This window comes from Solea solea, chromosome 4, assembly GCF_958295425.1.
Source record: "Solea solea chromosome 4, fSolSol10.1, whole genome shotgun sequence".
Classification (NCBI taxonomy): domain Eukaryota; kingdom Metazoa; phylum Chordata; class Actinopteri; order Pleuronectiformes; family Soleidae; genus Solea; species Solea solea.
Genome location: NC_081137.1, coordinates 7,264,987 through 7,284,996, shown reverse-complemented (window position 1 = coordinate 7,284,996; position 20,010 = coordinate 7,264,987). Strand labels below are relative to the sequence as shown.

Here is a 20,010-nt window from a genome sequence, read left to right as displayed (position 1 = left end):
CCGTCTCCGCGGCCGCTCCCTTACTCTGCCATGACCTTCCTCACCTCATCCGCTCCTCCTCTCCGACCTCTCTCTCTCTCTCTCTCTTTCTCTCTCCATCCCCACCCCCACCCCCACCCCCCTCTCTTCCCTGTGTCTCCAGGTCCACCTCGAATTAGACCCATGCGCGACATCACCGCAGTGGCAGGCAGGAACACCTACATAACGTGCCGTGTGATTGGTTACCCGTATTACTCCATCAAGTGGCTAAAGGACGGCATGCAGCTGCCGGATAATCACCGTCAAGTGTTGTTTGAGAATGGTACGCTGCGGCTGACGGACGTGCAGAAGGGCGCAGATGAGGGCACCTACTTATGTAGCGTCCTGATCCAGCCCCAGGTGTCAATCAACCAGACCGTCCATGTAACTGTCAAAGGTAAGAGTGAAGAGAAAAGGGGATTCAAACGGATAAATCTGCACTAAGAAATATTTTTTTGGCTAAAAATGTATCTATTCCATACAAATCTTGATGAGAGCTTCATCTTACTTTCTCCAAACAGGTTATTCCTAATAAGAATTACAATTATGTCAAATATTTCCCAATATGTATCCCACATACGACTGAAGAAAGAGGTAGATGGTGTCTTACAGATTTATGGTTTGTCTATAAAGGGCTGAACAATTAATGGTTTCCAGATCAAAATGAGCGCAATGAACAAATCACAAAGACCCATGTATTCTACTTTCAGTTGTTCTGTAACAAATAAAAATGCGATACACGGGTTTTGGAATGAATTGGTGGAGTTATCATCGTTGGAGAAATGCGTCTTTATATCGTAAATATAATATAGTGACGATTGACCCAAACGTCAGAGGACAAAATAGCAGCCACAATATCCGTCAGAAACATCACAATGAGACATTTTTTTCCTTGCGTCGCCGAGGCTCGTCTGTGTTTGGTTTCCTCCGTGAGTTGGGTCATGATGGCAGCAGGGCAGCTGCAGAGGTGTTTAAGTGAGTGTGCATGTGCCTACGTGTGAGTGTGCCTCTGATTTAATTAGATGAATAATAATGAAGCCTAGATTAAATCCCCCAGATGTCTCAGCTGTAGTACCCCCACCGCAGCCCTCATTACTATGGCAACGCAATGACTTCCTCCTGCCAATTGGACTCCAACCAGAGCAGCTATTATGGGTACAGGAGATGGGGGGGCTGAGGGGTGGGGGGGGGGGGGGGGGAAGAGGGTCTCATCGGCCAATGACCTTCTCTCTGTCGTTCCCCGTCTCTTTCTTAGCGTCGCTCCAAATGGCCACAGTGCCACTCACTTCCTCTGTTCCACTGACTCGCTGTACTCGTCCTCTCTCCGCAGTTCCGCCGCTCATCCAGCCCTTTGATATCCCCTCTACCTCAGTGGGGAAGCTCATGTACATTGCCTGTGTGGTGTCATCTGGGGACATGCCCATACGCATCACCTGGCACAAAGATGGCCAGCTCATCGTGCCAGGCTCCGCCTCTGGCGTTGCAATCGAGACCAAAGAGTTCATGAGCTCCCTGCAAATATCCAAGGTGACACTGAAGCACAATGGAAACTACACCTGCATCGCCAGCAACGCCGCTGCCACCGTCAGCTGGGAAAGACAGTTGATTGTGACTGGTGAGAAATGAGCAGTGATTCTGATTTATGTCAGATAAAATGTGATGAGTTCAGGAACACGTCAGTCCCCCCCCCCCGTATGTTTCTGCTTTAGTTATTTTAATATTTAATGCCAGTGCATCTTTTGGTTTCTCAGTACCGCCACGTTTTGTGGTGCAGCCCAACAACCAGGACTGCATCTACGGGAAAGCAGGCGTTCTCAACTGCTCTGTGGAGGGTTACCCGCCTCCCAAAGTCATGTGGAAACATGCCAAAGGTAAAATCATTCACACAATATCAACAGCGCAGGATGACACGGCCGAGGACTCATCTGTGCGTTTGCTTTGTGTCGTGCCGCTGCAGGTGTAGGAAACCCTCAGCAGTACCACCCAGTTCCTCTAACCGGCCGGATCCAGATCATGTCAAACGGCTCTCTGCTCATCCGACATGTTCTTGAGGATGACCGAGGGTACTACCTGTGTCAGGCGTCCAACGGCGTGGGCTCAGACATCAGTAAAAGCATGATCCTCACTGTCAAGAGTAAGTGTCAATCATTCACTCACTTCCTTTGATAACCACATCTCCGAGCTCGAGTGTGTACAGAGAGAAGTCTTAGTTTTTAGGAGCGGGATCAGCTCCTGTAAGATGCACTTTTGCCCCCCGGGCTACTGCGGCCGACGCCAAACATAACAAAATCTTGTCTGTCCTGCGCATTCCCATCTATGGCTATCTTTTGATATTGATTGACGTGTTCTGGCCGCCTGTCTGTGCACTCCTGAATATTTGGTGGGGGAACAGGGGCTGATGAATTAGTGATGAAAACAAAACCACAGGAACCCCTTCAATCAATAACCCCGTGTCTGAGGAAATGACGAGAGGAAGAAAAGCAGGGGTGTGAAAAAAAAAACAGAAGAAGGCAGAAAGGCAGGGAGGAGGCAGGATAAGAGGCCAGTGGGGCTTGAAGCGTGAAATGAAAATGGAGAACCAATGGCAGAAACAGAGATGTCTATATATCCATAATATGTCCCCGGTTTCCAATACCACATCGCTCTTCCTTCATCTCATTACTCCCTGTAATAGTATCCGTCACACTGACATGTGTCTGTGATTCCGCTCAGTCCCTGCGATGATCACCAGCCACCCCAACACCACCATGGCGAGAAAGGGCCAGACCAAGGAGCTGAACTGCACGGCGCGCGGCGAGCAGCCCATCATCATTCGCTGGGAGAGAGGGGACACCGTCATCGACGCGGAGAGGAACCCGCGTTACTCCATCACCATCAACAAGAAGGGGGACGAAGTCATTTCAACTCTAAAGGTGAGAGTCAGACGACAACACTGAGCTAACCCTGAACTCTCAGGTCTTATTCCTGTAAAATAAACGTTCCTTAATAAAAGTTCCTTAATATCAATGTAAATGTACTCTATTTCCTTATATTCTCTGTGTATTCTGTTTGTTTTTGGTCACAGTTGAATCCAGCCGAGCGAGGAGATTCTGTCTTCTTCTCCTGCCACGCCATCAACTCCTACGGAGAGGGTCGAGGCCTCATCCAGCTCACTGTGCAAGGTGTCTTATACAAGATGTACAGCCTAGTTTACTCAAGCTATAGACATGATCACCGAATAAGCCCTCACCTTGTCTTTCTCCATCACACACGTTAGAGCCACCAGATCCTCCAGAGCTGGAAGTGAGGGAGGTGAAAGACAGGAGCATGAACCTGCGCTGGATCCAAAGGTTTGATGGGAACAGCATCATCACCAGTTATGACATCGAGTACAAGAACAAGTCAGGTTGGTATCGTAGATATAAACATCACAGCACATGTTGGGTTTTTAATAAGATGCATGATCAGAAAATCTGATTTTGTTTGTTTTTGTACAGACTCCTGGGATCACATGTACACAACCAGGAACATCTCCCCCACTAACAACCAAGCCAACATTGTGGAGCTGCACCCGGCCTGCGTTTACAGCATACGCATGTACAGCTACAACAAGATTGGCCGCAGCCTCCCCAGCAAAGAGCTCACAATCAGTACTGAAGAAGCGCGTAAGTGCCCTTATTCAGCCTTACTTTTTTTATTCTTTTTCATAGAGCAGCATAGTGACACTCTGATTCTGACGTTTGCCATCAACAGCACCTGACGGGCCGCCAATGGACGTCATCCTCCAGCCGATGACGTCTCAAAGCATACGGGTTACATGGAGGGTGAGCTCACGACTGTCTTTCTTTCAAATGCCATGAAACCACCAAGAAAAGAAAGATGGATGGATAATTAAATCCAGGAAAGGGCAGTAATGCAACACAGCGGATGTTAACTGCCATGAAACACCGTAGAAGAAGAGGATGGATGGATAATTAATCCAAAGCAAGGCAGTAATGCAACATTATGTATAGCAACTGCCATTAAACACCACGAGCAACCAAGTGAACGGCTGATGAATCAAATATTATATGTCTGTGCTTTTAGTTGTACTCTGTGAAGGGAAGTCACCAAAAAGACACACGTGTAGTTAACGGCTATGCATGGTAATGCACACATTTAATGCCTCATCGTCAATTTCCACTACCCCTGTACATTATTGCCAAATAACTCAACCAGTTGCCGTGTTGCACGGTGATTTCAAAGCGTCTTAAGTGCACTGCTGTCTTATAACGTCTATAACTGCACATCCCCCAGGCCCCCAAGAAGGAGCTGCAGAACGGCGTGATCCGAGGCTACCAGATCGGCTACCGAGAGAACGGCCCGGGCAGCAACGGGCAGTACAGCATAGTGGAGATGAAAGCGACAGGGGACAGTGAAGTGTACACCTTGGATAACCTGAAGAAGTTTGCCCAGTACGGGGTAGTGGTCCAGGCCTTCAACAGAGCAGGGACTGGACCCTCCAGTACTGAGATCAATGCTACAACACTGGAGGACGGTAAGAGCCAGTAGATGGGAAAATGTGTGCGTGCGTGTTCTTGTACTTGTGGCTGTGTGGGGACCAACAAATCATATAAACCATACGGAGTGAGGACATTTTGGCTCTTTAAAGGGCTTTTCGGGGTTTAAGACCTGGTTGTAGGGTTAGGCTAAGGAATGCATTATGTCAATGATGTGTCCTCATTATATATAAATTGTGTTTGTGTGTGTGTGTGTGTGTGTTCCACGTATTCCTCATGTTGTGGGGACTTAAATCTATTTACAGTCAAGTCGTGCTGCACAATTTGTGTAAATAAAATAGTGAAATTGAGTCCAATGGAGGACACGGATTTTTACAGACCAACATACAGACACACATGCTCAAACAAAATGGAAGAAATTAAATTTCAGCACTTTTTTTTGTAACTTTAATTAGCACCCTCATTAGGCTAGTACAGAGGGAGAGGAACAAGGAACCCCGTTACTCTCTGAATGCCTGCCCAGGCTTCCTCCTCCTCTTCCTTCACTGGTTTTCCTGCTCATCTTTCCTTTGTGTACTTTGCATCTTTATTCTCGTGTATCTCTTCAAACCCTCAGTGTTAGTATGTCAGAAGGGATGGACGTCATTATGCCAGTAACAGTGATTGCTTAGAGTGGCGCCGCTCCCAAAATCTGCAAACGGCTAGAAAGATGAACTTTGTCTTCCTTTCCGATTTTAACCTCCACATCTCGGTTTTTACTTCACCCACCTCATCTGCATGTTAACTCTGTAAGGTGTGGCTGTTTTGCTATTCATGTTGCACTCTCTCGGCGCACATCCCCCCTCACCCCAACCCCCCTCCACACCTCCTCTCCTCCTTCCTCCCTGCTCTAAAAGCTAGCAGTGAACAAGGAGCCATTGAGAGCTAATTTGAGCTTGTTTGACTGATTTATTTCAGCAGAGACTGCCTGTGGGTTGTGTTGTTGAGTAGTCATTAATTATCAGCGCCTCAGCCACTATTCTAAATCAGTCAGATCTTCTTAGCGACAGCAACAACCAGGGATTTTTGACTGGTGGGAATTATTCAATACAAGACACGAAAGTCTCGCAGCACTGACGCTCCCCACCTGCTCTCTCTCCCCAGTGCCGAGCGAGCCTCCGCAGAACGTGCGAGCCATCTCGGTGACGTCGGACGAGGCGGTGATCACGTGGGCGGAGCCTCCGCGGCTGACGCTGCACGGCGTGCTGAAAGGCTACCGGGTCGTGTTTTGGTCCCTCTTCCCTGACGGAGGTGGGTGCTGTGGGGGCCAGACCCAGTGGCCAATGCAGAGTAATTATCACCTATCTCATTCTAAACCTTCCCACCTCCCACCACCATCCTCCTATCTGTCAGTGTTGTGCACCTGAATGTGTAAATGTGTGTCCAACCTTTCCCATGTGAGCACTTCCAGTTCCTATGTCTCTTTTTGTAATAGATCGGTAACTCCAGTGTGATTACTGTACTGCACTGTGAGTGTGATGATTCCCAATTCCACCAAGTGCTACAGTTCAGTTCAGTATGCAGAGTGGGGCGTGTACGTTATCTACATACATTAATAATTAAGTAAAATGCCAAAAAAAGATGGATGGTCACAACTTTTTACAGTCGAAACACAAATAATTACGTAGCATACCAAACTGGACTGAGCTGTATCTCATGGTGGTCCCGTGACAGTCCAACCCTGCCTCATAGACGTTTATATCAACTCGGCTGCATTAGCAACATGTTTTGAGGGCAATGAAATGCAGAAACCCACAATTATTTATTACTTTTTGGTTCTGATAATCCCGCTTCTCGGAAAACAACTACTGCTCAGTAATCCGGGCAGTAATCACATTTCCCGTAAGGCATTTTAACAAAGCAGGAGTTGGTCTGTGTTTGCTCACCTGCACCACTCTCATACTCATTCTGCACACGCTATCCTTCAGAATGGGGAGAGATGCAGAATATCACCACGATGCGAGAGCAGGTGGAGCTGCGAGGGCTGGAGAAGTTCACCAACTACAGCGTGCAGGTGCTGGCCTACACACAAGCTGGAGACGGGGTCCGCAGCAATGTCCTGTATATCCAAACCCGTGAGGACCGTAAGTACACACGCACACACACACACACACACACACACAAACAGGCCTGTGCATAAAAAGATGTCAGCGTTTATTCATTTAAAAAAATGTAATGCAGAACTTTTGATTAGAAACAAATATCTATCATTTTCACAATGAGTTAATTAAGCCTATCACATACACACAACGCACAATATTTAGATCTTGTGCGTACACACTCGCACTGTACACAGGAAGTCATTTGTTATATGTCAAGACGGCATTAAAGTGTTGTTCACAGAGATCAAACGGACGCAGAATAATAACATCGACACCAAAAACCCGGAAAAGTTACGCACTGGAGCTTTAATTTATATAGGGAGAGGTGAAAGACCGAAAAAAAGGGGGTGCTCGGCTGCATCTCAAGCCCATGACAAAAGCTCATTTATGCTGGGAACCTCCATTAGCAGTGCTAATGAGAATTAAGAGGCTTTGGTTGAGCTGAGGGAGGCTGGAGGAAGACATTGAGGGGAGAGGAGGGGTGCTCTTTGGGACTATATAACAACCAAGAGTCAGGCATCAGCCTGCGCCGGCACCTTTTTCCACCAGCCTTGTTGCCATAGGCAGGAGGATTAACTCCTCTTGGATTAGAGAGAATTAATTTTGTGCTTACACCATTGGAGGCGGGATTACAGCCAGATCCATGTCTCTTTATAAAGGAAGGGGTGGCGGTGGGGCCTGCGGGTTTGAAGATGAAAAGATAGAGAGGCGATTGCACGGCCTATTCGCGGCTGACTCAATTAATAAGGCGTAAAAAAAAGACAACACAGAGATGTCATAGCTCAAAAGTGTATCGGCCCATTACTGTGAAATATCTCCTCGTGCCTGGCACGCCAGTGCATAATTTATTCGTGTAGGCGGGGCTGTTCGCTCAGCACCACCCTGCCCCTCCTCCTCCTCATCATCACTGGCACTGCGCTGGCTTCACAGACAGACTGTCAGCAATTTTTTGGGGCAGATTTTGGGCACCAGATGGGACTTAACTTTCCCTCCTCCCACTGCCACGCCTACTTTGATATGGAGGTCCAGTTATGATAATGATGAAGGCCTATTCTTCTCCCCTGCACTGCCGCCACCACCGTCATCTCTCCCCCGGGAACCTGTGATTCTCACCGTTCTTTCATTCGTGCCTCCCTTTTACACACATATATATCCTGACTGAGTGTTTTGTTTTTATTCCTGATCATGTGACGTGTGGGGTGAGGGAATTCGAGGCCATGGACTGGCCCGGTGATCAGGGGTGGGCCTCACTTACAAAAAAAAAAATGAATAGATTCCTTTATTGGGCTGGGTTTTACACTTCTATAGACCCCAGATGAGGCCCGCTTTCAGACACAAGTTATATTTATGTGCTGAGTGAATAGACTTGACACTGAGAACCCCACGCTGTGAGGCCAATGTGGAAAAAAGCATTGTTGTTCACCTTTGAAAGATCCCAGTGTCCCGGTGTTTTGGTAAAGTGTGCGTCCATTTTGAACCCCTTTTTGCGCATTTAGCCTGTAATAAGATTATGAAGTGGTTCCCAGTGTCGCGCTGAAGTGGCAAGTAGAGGATCAGACACGAGTGTCTAATCTGTTTGTGGCAGTTAAAGAGAATACTGGGTGTCACAGTGTCAGAAATGCTGACCAGTGTCTAAATGAACATATGTCAGCCACCCAAAGGGAGTTCTTCCAAGTCCTCCCAGAGCGGCTTAGCACAGGATAAGACCACCAATCTGAAAACAAGCCTGCTTACTTTAATAGGCATCCCACAACCAGTGTGTGTGTGTGTGTGTGTGTGTGTGTGTGTGTGTGTGCAAACAAAAACACTCACACACCGAAGCACATCAATATATTTATGCTCTCCATGCTGATGTTCTTGTGTTTTTGTTTTGTTTTTCCCAGTTCCTGGTCCGCCAGCCGGCATCAAGGCAGTTCCCTCGTCCCCAAATAGTGTAGTTGTGTCCTGGTTACCTCCTCACAAACCAAATGGTGTCATCCGCAAGTACACCATCTACTGCTCCAGTCCAAACTCGGGACAACCAGTAAGTATGTCTCTTTGTGTGATCGTGTTTTTCTTAACTGATGAGGACGTTCTCTGGTATAAACACTGGCCTTCTCACGAGACCAAAACCTGGTCCTAATCATTTCTGAGTAAATAGTTACATTTAGGGCTAAGGAGTGAATTATGGTCAATTTAAGGTTAAGGTTAAATGAGTGTGCTTAAGGTAAGGGATAATGCTTTTTTAGGCCCAAATAGAGATAATCGAGATAATGCAGTGTCCTAAGAAGAAACCCTAACCCAGAGGGAGAGAGAGACTAATAAGTGGCTAATACAAAAGGTTTCAGGTGAATGAAAAGCAACACGTTTATGAACTTAAAAAAAAAAAGAATCAACCCATTAAAACAGCTGATTTCTAACCACTCCTACTAATTGGAACCTGTGTGTGTGTGTGTGTGTGTGTGTGTTTGACTGACTGTGTTTGCACCATCGCTTTATTTCCTGCCCTCCCAGATGAACAGATGAGGTTGTCTTGGCAACGTGATGAGACGTAGATATGCAAATGAGGCAGAGAGCAAGCTCACACATGCACACTGCCGCATCAGAGACACACACACAGACACACACAGACATCACATTTTGGGATCTTCTATTTATACACATATGTGTGGCATTTCGGGTTGTGGCGTTTAGATCGTGTACAACCGCAAAAAAAAAAGAAGCAGCACACGGCGAAATCTGATATCAGGCTAGAATCTCACTTTCTTATTATTCACAAATTCTCCTCCCTCTCTGTGCATGAGTACCATGTAAATGAGCACAGACGGGGAGGGAAGGGGGGAGGGAGGGAGGGAGGGAGGGGGAAAGGAGGTTGAGAGAGAAAACGAGACACACCATTAGAAGCAGGGAGAGACCGAGGGGAAATTAGGAAGAAAAAAAAAAGAGAGAGGGATGAGGGGAGAGGTAAAGGGGGAGAGAGTGAGAGACAGGCAGGGAAAAGGGAGGAGCAGAGGAGGGTATCAGTCACATCAAGATGAGAGTGCTTTTGTCCGTCTTTTCATTATCTCCCTGTATCACTCCCTGGATCACCACAACACTACCGCTATGTTGGAGGAATGTTTGACTGAAGCCCCTGCACACACACACACACACACACACACACACACACCCTCCCTCCCTCTGTCTCTCCATCCTCTCCTCCTCACTGAGCGAGACAGAGAGGGAGCGGGAAAGAGGTAAAAGCAAATGGTAAAGGAACTGAAGATGAACATTGAGATATGAACAGATTAAAGATATAACAGAGGCTCGGCTTTAGAGGAAACAGTGTGTGTGTGTGTGCGTGTGTGTGTGTGTGTGCGCGCAGGTGAACGTGTGAACACCTTCTCAGTGATGTACGTGTTGGGAAAATATTCACAGGAACACGTTAAATCCAGTATTGCAAGCACAAGTTTTATGTTATAAATGCAGTAAATAGATCTGCTTCTACACAGACAGGAAATATAAGACCTTCTGGAATGAATTAGTATTATTAGTTATTGAGCGTATTTTAATTTATGTTTTTATGTTGCAGTTGTTCTTACTGTAATATCTGAAGCATTTTTTTTTTCCAAATCACACTGAATCATTTAAATCATTTAATTCATTCATGAAATAGGCTACTGAATATTCACAATAGGTGTTTTTTGAGGTCAGCTAAAGGCAGTAAAATGTAAGAAAAAAAAGCAACAGATAGAAAAGCAAAAAGCAAAATAAATCTCTGAAAAAATGTGTGTATGGACTTTGTTTCATTTAGTTTTGACTGTGATTTCCAGATTAATGACAGATATATTGACATGTCATCATTATTATTATTAGTATAAAATACATACAAACATAGCAGCAGAAATGTTTAACTTTCATGACATAAGTTGCATATATGGAATTGTCTGTTTAACTTAATCCTCACAGCAGTCTAAAGGCAGTCTTTTGGTAATGGTGTTAGTCTCACATGTAATAAGATGTTGGAACCTTTGTTGTCATGATGCCACTCATAGAACTTGTATGAATTGTATCTTTCAATTTCCATACACGTGCAAAAACCTGAGCTTTTCCCTGTCACTCATCCCAGTTTCCTCTGCCCCAGGCGCCAAGTGAGTACGAGGCCAACCCCGAGATGCTCTTCTACCGCATTACACACCTCACGCGTGGTAAACAATACCACATCTGGGCTGCAGCCGTAACAACTGCTGGCCGTGGGAACATCAGCTCAAAGGTCACAGTGGAACCTGCTGGGAAAGGTGGGTGACGCCTGTAGTGTGAGCCTGTAGCGCATCACAAGAGTTTTTTTCTGTAATGGTTATGAGAGAGCGTGCTGTAAAGATGGCTATTAAAAAAAACAGCAACGTGATGCCCTGTGCGTAGATCACTTTCATCCCTCTCTCAGTGTCTGCTCTTTCTCCTATTGATTGACAGCTATAGTATTGATTGAGTAGCGGCTTTGTGGCCAGAAACGCTGTTGTTAATTATGTGGTGATGAACAGGGCCTATCCAGTAAAATGACCCTTGGGGAGAGAAGTAGCAGGTGAGAATCAATAGAGGGGAGGATCTATGGAGAGAAGATAGACTGAGAACAAGAGGTCAGAGGAGGCTTTTTACTCCTTCAGCCTTTAGCAGTAAGTAAAGGCCTTTTTCCTTCAGGCAAATTGGCCTATGTGCTCATGTGGTGTCACACACACACACACACACACACACACACACTGTTGTGCTGTGTAGGAGAAGCAAGGGCTGAATGCTTTCACTTTAAACGCAGGCTGCATTTAATTTCTGAACCCCAGTATGCAAATGAGATTTAAAAAAAAAAACAAGTTCACATATGACGAAATAAAAATATATGTACAAAGGAAGGTACGGCAACCAAACACATTTAGTGGAATTATACATAAAAAAAAGGGTCTACTTTCTGTGTTCTCCTGTGTGCACATAGGCTCTCTCTCCTTCCACAGTCCAATAACATGCAGTTTGATGATTAGGTTAATTGCACCCTCTGAATTGACCTCAGGTGTGAATGTGAGAGTGGATGGTTGTCCCTCTCTAGATGTGTGTTCTTCCTTAATCCTTAATAATCATGATTGTTACGTTCATTCAGCAAACTGCAAAGACTCCCAGGGTTTGTTAGGGTCCCTGGAATAGTCACTGTATTTCTTTTCATAACAAATAGCTATTGGATCAGATGGAGAGTCTAAGGAGTAAGAGAGTCTAATGAAAACTTGCTTACGTGTGTGACTATAACTATTAATAAACACAATTTGGGTTGTTTGTAGCATCATACAATCTCTTTTTAGTGGGATTAAAAAACAGAAAATGATACTAAAAAAGCATGTAAATGTGCTTGAATTTGACTTAGAAAAAGGTGCATGAACCCTGAACCTAGAGTATGCTGGGAGAGATTTCTCTGACTTAATTTTTTTGTATTTAACTGAAGGTAAAAAAAAAAAAATTTCCCTTTTTGTCTTTTGTGAGCAGTCCCAGCTAAGATCCTGTCCTTCAGCGGCACAGTCACCACACCTTGGATGAAAGAAGTGCGTCTGCCCTGCAGCTCCGTGGGAGAGCCCGCCCCCACAATTAAATGGACCAAAGACAGGTCAGAGTTCATCATATATCATGTGTATGTTGCCGTTATGATCTGCTCCTCATGATGTTAACATCTATCACCTGCGTGTGCTTTGTCCAGTGAGGACTCTGCCATTCCGGTGACAGCTGACAATCAGCGGCAGATCTTATCCAATGGAACGCTGGTGCTGCGTTCGGTCAAAGCAGAGGATTCTGGGTATTACACCTGCACGGCCACGAACACACTGGGATTCGACACCATCATCGTCAACCTCGTAGTGCAAGGTAAGATAAGAGGAGACGTGTATTTGAGTGGAACAGACTGGTGTGTGATATATGTGCTCTGTTGTGAGTCTCTGTCATTTTGTGCATTTACACCAGTTCCTCCCGACCAGCCTCGTCTGACCGTCTCCACCACCTCCACCTCCTCCATCACGCTGGCTTGGATTCCTGGGGACAACGGAGGAAGCTCCATCCGAGGTTTGCTCCCGACTACACTTCACCTTCTTGCTATTAAATGTTGCGTAAAAACGGTGTAAACGACAAACTTCATGCTTCTGGGCTCGAGTGAGACCACCCAGAGCTGTTTGAAGGTAGTTGTCGCCCCCTGGTGTTTGACAGATGTAGCAGCAGGCAAACATCATCCACAGTACTCGGGGTTATGACTGTGAGTTTGTGCTGTGCGACTGCAGGATTTGTGCTGCAGTATTCTGTGGACAACACAGAAGAGTGGAGGGACGTGTTCATCAGCTCCAGCGAGCGCTCCTTCAGATTGGATAATCTCCGCTGTGGAACGTGGTACAAGGTCAAGTTGGCAGCCAAGAACAGCGTGGGCTCGGGCCGCATCAGTGAGATCATTGAGGCCAAAACCCATGGAAGAGGTGAGTGGAGACAGACTGGAAGGAAATGATAAAACCAGAATAAAATCCCAAATAAAATCCATACATGTTTCACTGCTGCTCTGTTTAACCTCCTGTTTGTCCTCTCTACAGAACCCGTGTTCAACAAAGACCAGCCGTTGCTCACCCACATCAACTCCACTCATGCAGGACTCAACCTGCAGGGCTGGACCAGTGGCGGCTGCCCCATTACTGACCTGATGCTGGACTTCCGACCCAAAGGAACCTGGGCCTGGCAGACCCTGAAGGCCAACACCACCACTCAGCTGTTCCTCAGCGAGCTGCGGGAGGCCACCTGGTACGAGCTCAAAATGAAGGCCTGCAACAGTGCAGGGTGTGGAAACCAGACCTCCCAGTTTGCCACTACAGACTATGACGGCAGTAAGTGTGTCATATAACACAGAATCTTCCAGTTTGAAAAGGCCTAGGAATTATGATAGTGATGTGATGTGCACCTTCTTCCTCTCCACAGGCACAATACCACCCATCAAATCAGCCCGCGGCGAAGGCGACGATGTAAAGAAGCTGTTCTCCATCGGCTCTCCCGTCATCCTGGTCACTCTGGGCGTTGCCTTGCTCTTCATCATCCGCAAGAAACGCAAGGAGAAGAGGCTCAAGCGTCTAAGGGGTGAGCGCAAGAAAGGTCTCTGTTATTGTGTGTTGAAAGTAACAAGTTGAGAGGTTTATCTTCACAGCCAGTCAAAATCTAATTGAGATATTGTCTCCTAGATGCCAAGAGCCTGGCTGAGATGCTTATCAGGTAAGAGCCTGTTTTTTTATGGGCATAAATATGCAACCGTCTATAAAAACCATATAGAAAACGGTGTCATTTCCTCATCTGTGTTTGTGTTTGTGCAGCAAAAACAACCGCAGCATAGACACACCTGTGAAGGGCCCTCCTCAAGGACCGAGGCTCCACATCGACATCCCGCGCGTTCAGCTGCTCATTGAGGACAAGGAAGGCATCAAGCAGATAGGCACGTGACACCACATGGACAAACAAGACGCAACTTTTTTATTATCTTATACTGAATGATTGTGTTTCCTCTTCTTTTGCCCTGGAACAGGGGAGGACAAGGCAGCGGTCCCAGTGACAGACACTGAGTTTAGCCAGTCAGTCAATCCACAGAACTTCTGCACAGGCGTGTCTCTGCATCACCAAGCCCTCATCCAGAATTCAGGGCCTTTGATTGACATGTCTGACATCCGCCCAGGCACGAGTGAGTTCTTTTAAAGTCTTTTCCCACTAAAGGCCACAAAAGGCAGGTTATTTGGTCTAGATTTTAGAAGTGACAAGATGTGAAAAAGACGGCGCAGGTGAAGCTTTTGGTCTCTCATCTTTCTGACCTCTCTTTCTCTCTCTCTTTCTCTCCCTTAGACCCTGTGTCCAGGAAGAGTATAAAATCAGCTCACAGCTCCAGGAACAGATACTCCAGTCAGTGGACACTGAGCCGACCCAGTGTGAGCCAGTCGACAGCCTCGGCACGAACTCTGACCTCAGACTGGCGAACGATGGGCTCTCACGGCATCACTGCCACTGAGAGTGACAGCTACAGTGCCAGCCTCTCCCAAGACACAGGTGGGTCAAAGCGAGACACGACAACTGCCACAACTAAATCACGTGTGCTCCATATGCACTAACTGCAAACCAAAGGAAATTTAAAATGTTTCAAAATCTAAAAAAAAATAGTGTTTTTGAAGAAACCGATCCTGACATGTAGTTCCTTCGCATTTATCACTGATTCCAAAATAACAAACGACCAAAAATAATATATTTTTTATAATAATAATAAGTTAATGCGTTGATCCTGCACTTTTTATATTATTTTCCTCCTTTCATATTTGCCGTATTTGCCATCGCTCTTCAGGAAGATGATGTCAGTGTCAGACGTGGAAAAAGTCCAATCAAATCAATTGTGTACAGTGTCAAATCACAACATACATTATTTTGAGGTATTTTACATATTATAGGAAGAAGAGAAGAGAAAGAAAGACAAAATAATATAATATTAATAGCCTCACAACTGGATTTGGGTACCTGCAGAGGGAGAACAGGGGGGGAGAAAGGCAAAAGTGGCATGGAAACATCCTTAGTTCTGATGTGATACACACTTTCCTGTTACTTGTTTTTCCAGATAAGGGTCGCAACAGCATGGTGTCGACGGAGAGCGCCTCCTCCACCTATGAGGAGCTGGCAAGGGCCTACGAACACGCCAAACTGGAGGAGCACCTGCAGCACGCCAAGTTCACCATCACAGAGTGTTTCATCTCTGACAGCTCGTCTGACCAGATGACCACAGGTACCAACGACCCAGCAGACAGCATGACCTCCCTCAGCACGCCGTCTGAACCGGGCATCTGCCGCTTCACAGCCTCACCGCCCAAGCCACAGGACTATGACCGCGGTAAAAACGTGGCCGTGCCCATTCCCCACCGCGCGAACAAAAGTAAGTATGAAAGATGATTTTTTTTTTCTTGATTAGACACATAAATGCACATTTGGTATAGGTCCATATGTGGCACGTGTTTATTATTTCATTTATGGGAGCCTTTCAGGACACTTACGGAAAACAACATGAACAAAAACGTAAAAAAAAATATTCCAGACAATGAGTCAAATAATATGCAATAGAATAATAGAGCATAAGTAAATTGGGTTTTGGAATTTAAGTGTTAGGAGAGAGTCAGCCTCCCAGAAAAATGGCTTAAAGTCATTAATAGGTGGTCTATGGTCTGGATTTGGACCCAGACCCATTTGCCACAGTTTGAAAGTTTGAGCATTTGTATTATTCCTCAAAAAGCAAAGATTAGAAATCTATTGAGATTGTATTTGGTTTAAGATTCAGTCCATGTGTTATTTTATTGAGAAAGGGGATTTTAATTTTTTTGAAGTATCTGTTTAGTTTCCCATTTTAATTTGAAAATCAGCAAAAATATATTTTTATAATGCTGTTATTTGACATTATTTGATATGAAAGTCAGTTATGGACCACACACAGGCAGTGATACAATTTCATTTTAAATTCTTTTATGGATTGAAACCCAAAACTGCCTTACAGCTTTTAATAATGACCAAAAAGTATGGAACATTTCTTGACTCCTTTCATGTATTTCTCAGGTGAATTCTGCAACCTACCCCTCTACATGAAGACAGACCCATTCTTCCGCAAGCAAGGGGAGCTGCATGACCCATGCCCGGCTGTGCCACCACGGGAAGCCTCAATCCGCAGCCTTACGCAGCGAGCGTATCACACCCAGGGCCGTCACAAAACTCTAGACCCTACCAAGCAGCAGGCTCTTACGCTGGGCCACTCTGGGCCAAGTAGCCTGGGCTCAAGCTTGGGCACCGCCACCTTGCCTCAAAGAACTCTCACCATGCCCAGCTCCAACGCTGCAGCGACAGCTTCCACTTCCAGCACGGGCAGCAACCCCGCCAACATTAACAAGGGGGGCTCCAGAGACTCGCTGCTCGAGAGCAGCTCCTCTGCACTGGGGAGACTGCAGAAACAGAGTGTGGGGGCCTACTCGAAGTCATACACACTGGTGTAGTCCCTTCTCTTGCACAGACTCGCTCTCTTCAGTCTGGGCCGGAAAGGTCCCGCGACCATCTTTCTTTACACCCAACTAATGGTGAACTGCCCAGCATCTTGACTAATTCTCCTCGGGATCAGTTCTCTTCCAGACAGAGACCTAGCTAACCCTACTTTTCATGTTCACCTCTGTGGGACTCTGCAAAAAGAACTACTAACTCCAACTAACGGTTCCGGTCGGCTGGTGCTCAGCTCCGCTCAGTATTCACGGGAGTTGCACAGCACGTAGCGATTCTGTGGTCATTTGGAAATATTGACTCTTACCAAGGAGCTTAAAAGCTCTGTGTTTATGACGATGAAGACTACAATAGCCAGTATGAAGCTGTGTGGCCATCCCGTCTCTCTCACACACACATGCTGTCCTCCATAGTTTGAGTATTACTGTCAATTTGCAGGATGTCCAGTTAAGTTCCCTAATTCTTACTGTATCTTTCACCCTCTGTGTGTCTCTTAAAAAGTCCCAACTGACAAATTCGATTCCAAAAGAAATGATTCAGGTTCACATCCAGGAAAAGAAAGAAAAAAAGACTTCTCTCACATTAATGTGACAGAATCTCTCCAGCTGAAAAGTGTATAACGTTTTAAACCCAAATGAACCAGCCATGAACGCTCACATTACAAATAGAGAATATTTGGTGATATAAAGAATTTACATATATATTTGTATGTAGGTATATTATTGACATTTACGTTAAATTATGACAAAGTATAAATTGTATATGTGCCACAACATATGTGTGTGGTGGTGCATACAAAAATTAAATGTTAATGTCAAATTTAAGAACGAGACAATCGCTCAATCATGGAATTTAAAGAAGAGAAATTTAAAAAAAAAGATTTGACTAAAGACAGAACAAAGTTTAGTATATATATGGGATTTTCTGCACATTACTGTATGTAGACTGACTAAGAGAAGAGTGTTTTTGCTCCTGTTGAGATGAGAAAAGCATGATAGGCGACTTAGGTTTAGTTTAAGGTCCTGAAACAGGAAACACTGACTGGTTGGAAAGATTTTAACTCACTGACTCGCAACGCCTATTTCACTGTGTGTGTGTGTGTGTGTGTGTGTACGATGGTAACAATCATGGCAGAAAAGGACAAATGCTGTTTGACTCTAGCTAGCCAGTTGCGACTCAGATGAGTTAATACGTGTACATTCAGAAACCAAAATCAGTATTACGGAGAATCACCAAATGCAGATGTTTATTGGGAGGAGTGTTGCTGCAAAGGCTGGAGACACAAGTTACGATACAAAAATAAAGAAATCACGTTCAGGGGCACCCCTCTACAAACCCCTTCATGTTACATTTTACAACTCAACGTTTACAGATTTGCTGACGAGTAGCTTTATTGTCGTCTCCATGCAGGAAGCTATGAGTGGCCCTCGTTCAGACCTGGTACTAACATCTGTCCTGTCATTAAAAAGAACCCTGCGACCACATGATGTATCTGGTTACTGTCGTCATGTCTGTCAGCCAATAACAGAGTCATGTGTTTCACACGTCTGACTGTACAGACTTGCCCGCTCTTAATTTGGGTGTGATTACGAGAAAGTGGACGAAAAGAGACACGGAATTATATTTGGACCATTCGAAAAGTACATCATGTGGACACATAACAGATTCAGGACAAATGTTAATCAGGTCTGTGCAGGTTCTATTTCTCCCAGAGCCTCATACAGTAGCCAGTTACAATAACGTGCCAAGAAAGGGGAGCACACAGTCTACCTGTCTTTCTCTCTCTCCCTCCAGAACACTAATGATAATAACAGTAATCACAATAATACTCTCTGGGGGGGGGGGCCCTACCGTCCCCTCCCTCCTTAAGGTGCCCCCATGTATCCTAACTTGTCAGTCTGCCGCAGTGCCGCTCAGCTCTTCAAAGACAGGACGACAACTTGCTGAAGGAATCCCAGTCATGATGTGAATGAAAAAGAATATAATGAAAGATGTTATACTGTATGTCAGGGAGTTCAGTTTTAAGAAATTATATAGTGTTCACTCAATTGATATCTTTGTTGTTTCCCTGTTTGAAGTACTGTATACAGTGTCCCATTTTATTTCCACCCCTCCATTTTGCACTGAAGGAGCTTCTGGCATGTCTTTTCAAAACATTGCCACGATAGCAGGTTTTTTTTGTGGTTTATCTTTATTTGTCAATTTGATTTTTGTTTGTTTGTTTGTTCAGGGGAGGTGGTCATTTTTTTTGGTCTTTTTTTATTTTTGATTTATAATACTTGTTTGAATTTGTTTGGGATTTTTGTCAGAAAAAAACAAAACAGAAATTGAATCCAGAGGTCAAACAACACTACAGTTTGTGGCCTGTGACTAAAAAACCAGTTCAGCCAAGTGAAATCAGGGACTTGTAGCTCTTTTGGTCACACAAACTACTCTTGTATTGTGTATATACTGGACTGGAGTTGGTCTGTAAACCTGAAGCATTCATTCTCCCGTCCATTTCCCCTGTTGAGATAAATTAAAGTAAAAAATTCACCACCCTAAACATACTGGATCCATCAACATACCTTTGTCAGTGTTGTTTATAGATTAAGTCTTGTACATAAAACACAGTTTTGTATGAAGAGCTATTTTCGTCAGAATAAATCAGGGGACACATCAGGGTTGAATGCCCCAATTTCAAAATTGAAATAGTATCAAAAATTCAATATTTTACTTCTGAAATGGGCAAACAAAAACATTTTACTTTCCCTTTGTTTTTGATACTAATTTGTTGAATTTTTATTCTTTTTTTTTAAAGGTCTTTTGATGTTGTCATTTGTCCTATTAACTTTTTTTATTATCATTATTTTGTATTTTGTTCATCCTCTAAAAAAAACATTGCATGCTTGCTAAAAGGGAAAAATCGAGAGAAAAAATTTATGAAAATCAAAAGATTAAAAAAAATGTTGAGGGTATCCCAAACATTTGTTTGAGTTGCTTGTTATAGCAATTGCTTGTGTTTAAAGGTACATTTTCTATGAAAAGAAAGCAAAAACTAAAAAGATCATTCTAACACCTTGTGCAATAAAGCTATCTTTCATACGCCATGGCTTCTGTCATTTTCCGGGCTTTTCATGTTTTTCTTTTCAGGTTTGTTTGCAAACAATCAGAGGTTACAATCAATGTTACTTTTATTCATTCATTCGTCAGTCACACAGATGGAACTGAAAAGGATTAATTGATCAATCAATTAGCGGATCAACAGGAAGTGAATGGCTCCAATTTTGATTTATAAACTGTTGTCTTCAAGTAAGTCATGAAAAAACATTTAAGTGTTTTATATTCTACATAACGCCACAATGAGACTCCACATTTGA

General features: G+C 44.6%; 1 protein-coding gene across 5 annotated transcripts in view; it reads left to right on the top strand.

Moving 5' to 3' along the window:
- LOC131458309 (cell adhesion molecule DSCAML1-like) overlaps positions 1 to 19,742 on the top strand; it is a 50,550-nt gene extending 30,808 nt beyond the window's left edge. Inside the window, exons 8-33 of one of the 5 annotated variants that reach the window (XM_058627313.1) lie at positions 143 to 415; positions 1,349 to 1,633; positions 1,770 to 1,889; positions 1,976 to 2,152; positions 2,731 to 2,930; positions 3,083 to 3,179; positions 3,275 to 3,403; positions 3,495 to 3,662; positions 3,751 to 3,821; positions 4,294 to 4,534; positions 5,640 to 5,786; positions 6,464 to 6,619; positions 8,521 to 8,660; positions 10,740 to 10,893; positions 12,119 to 12,236; positions 12,327 to 12,490; positions 12,587 to 12,685; positions 12,898 to 13,086; positions 13,198 to 13,485; positions 13,577 to 13,732; positions 13,834 to 13,864; positions 13,963 to 14,081; positions 14,172 to 14,324; positions 14,483 to 14,683; positions 15,240 to 15,551; positions 16,223 to 19,742. In XM_058627313.1, coding sequence (XP_058483296.1) covers positions 143 to 415; positions 1,349 to 1,633; positions 1,770 to 1,889; positions 1,976 to 2,152; positions 2,731 to 2,930; positions 3,083 to 3,179; positions 3,275 to 3,403; positions 3,495 to 3,662; positions 3,751 to 3,821; positions 4,294 to 4,534; positions 5,640 to 5,786; positions 6,464 to 6,619; positions 8,521 to 8,660; positions 10,740 to 10,893; positions 12,119 to 12,236; positions 12,327 to 12,490; positions 12,587 to 12,685; positions 12,898 to 13,086; positions 13,198 to 13,485; positions 13,577 to 13,732; positions 13,834 to 13,864; positions 13,963 to 14,081; positions 14,172 to 14,324; positions 14,483 to 14,683; positions 15,240 to 15,551; positions 16,223 to 16,653 — 4,619 coding nt within the window. In that variant the 3' untranslated portion in view covers positions 16,654 to 19,742. Of the gene's footprint in view, positions 1 to 142; positions 416 to 1,348; positions 1,634 to 1,769; positions 1,890 to 1,975; positions 2,153 to 2,730; positions 2,931 to 3,082; positions 3,180 to 3,274; positions 3,404 to 3,494; positions 3,663 to 3,750; positions 3,822 to 4,293; positions 4,535 to 5,639; positions 5,826 to 6,463; positions 6,620 to 8,520; positions 8,661 to 10,724; positions 10,894 to 12,118; positions 12,237 to 12,326; positions 12,491 to 12,586; positions 12,686 to 12,897; positions 13,087 to 13,197; positions 13,486 to 13,576; positions 13,733 to 13,833; positions 13,865 to 13,962; positions 14,082 to 14,171; positions 14,325 to 14,482; positions 14,684 to 15,239; positions 15,552 to 16,222 lie in introns of those variants that run through there. The other 4 variants (XM_058627312.1, XM_058627311.1, XM_058627314.1 and 1 more) reach the window with 4 other exon arrangements.
- Positions 19,743 to 20,010: the final 268 nt, after the last annotated feature.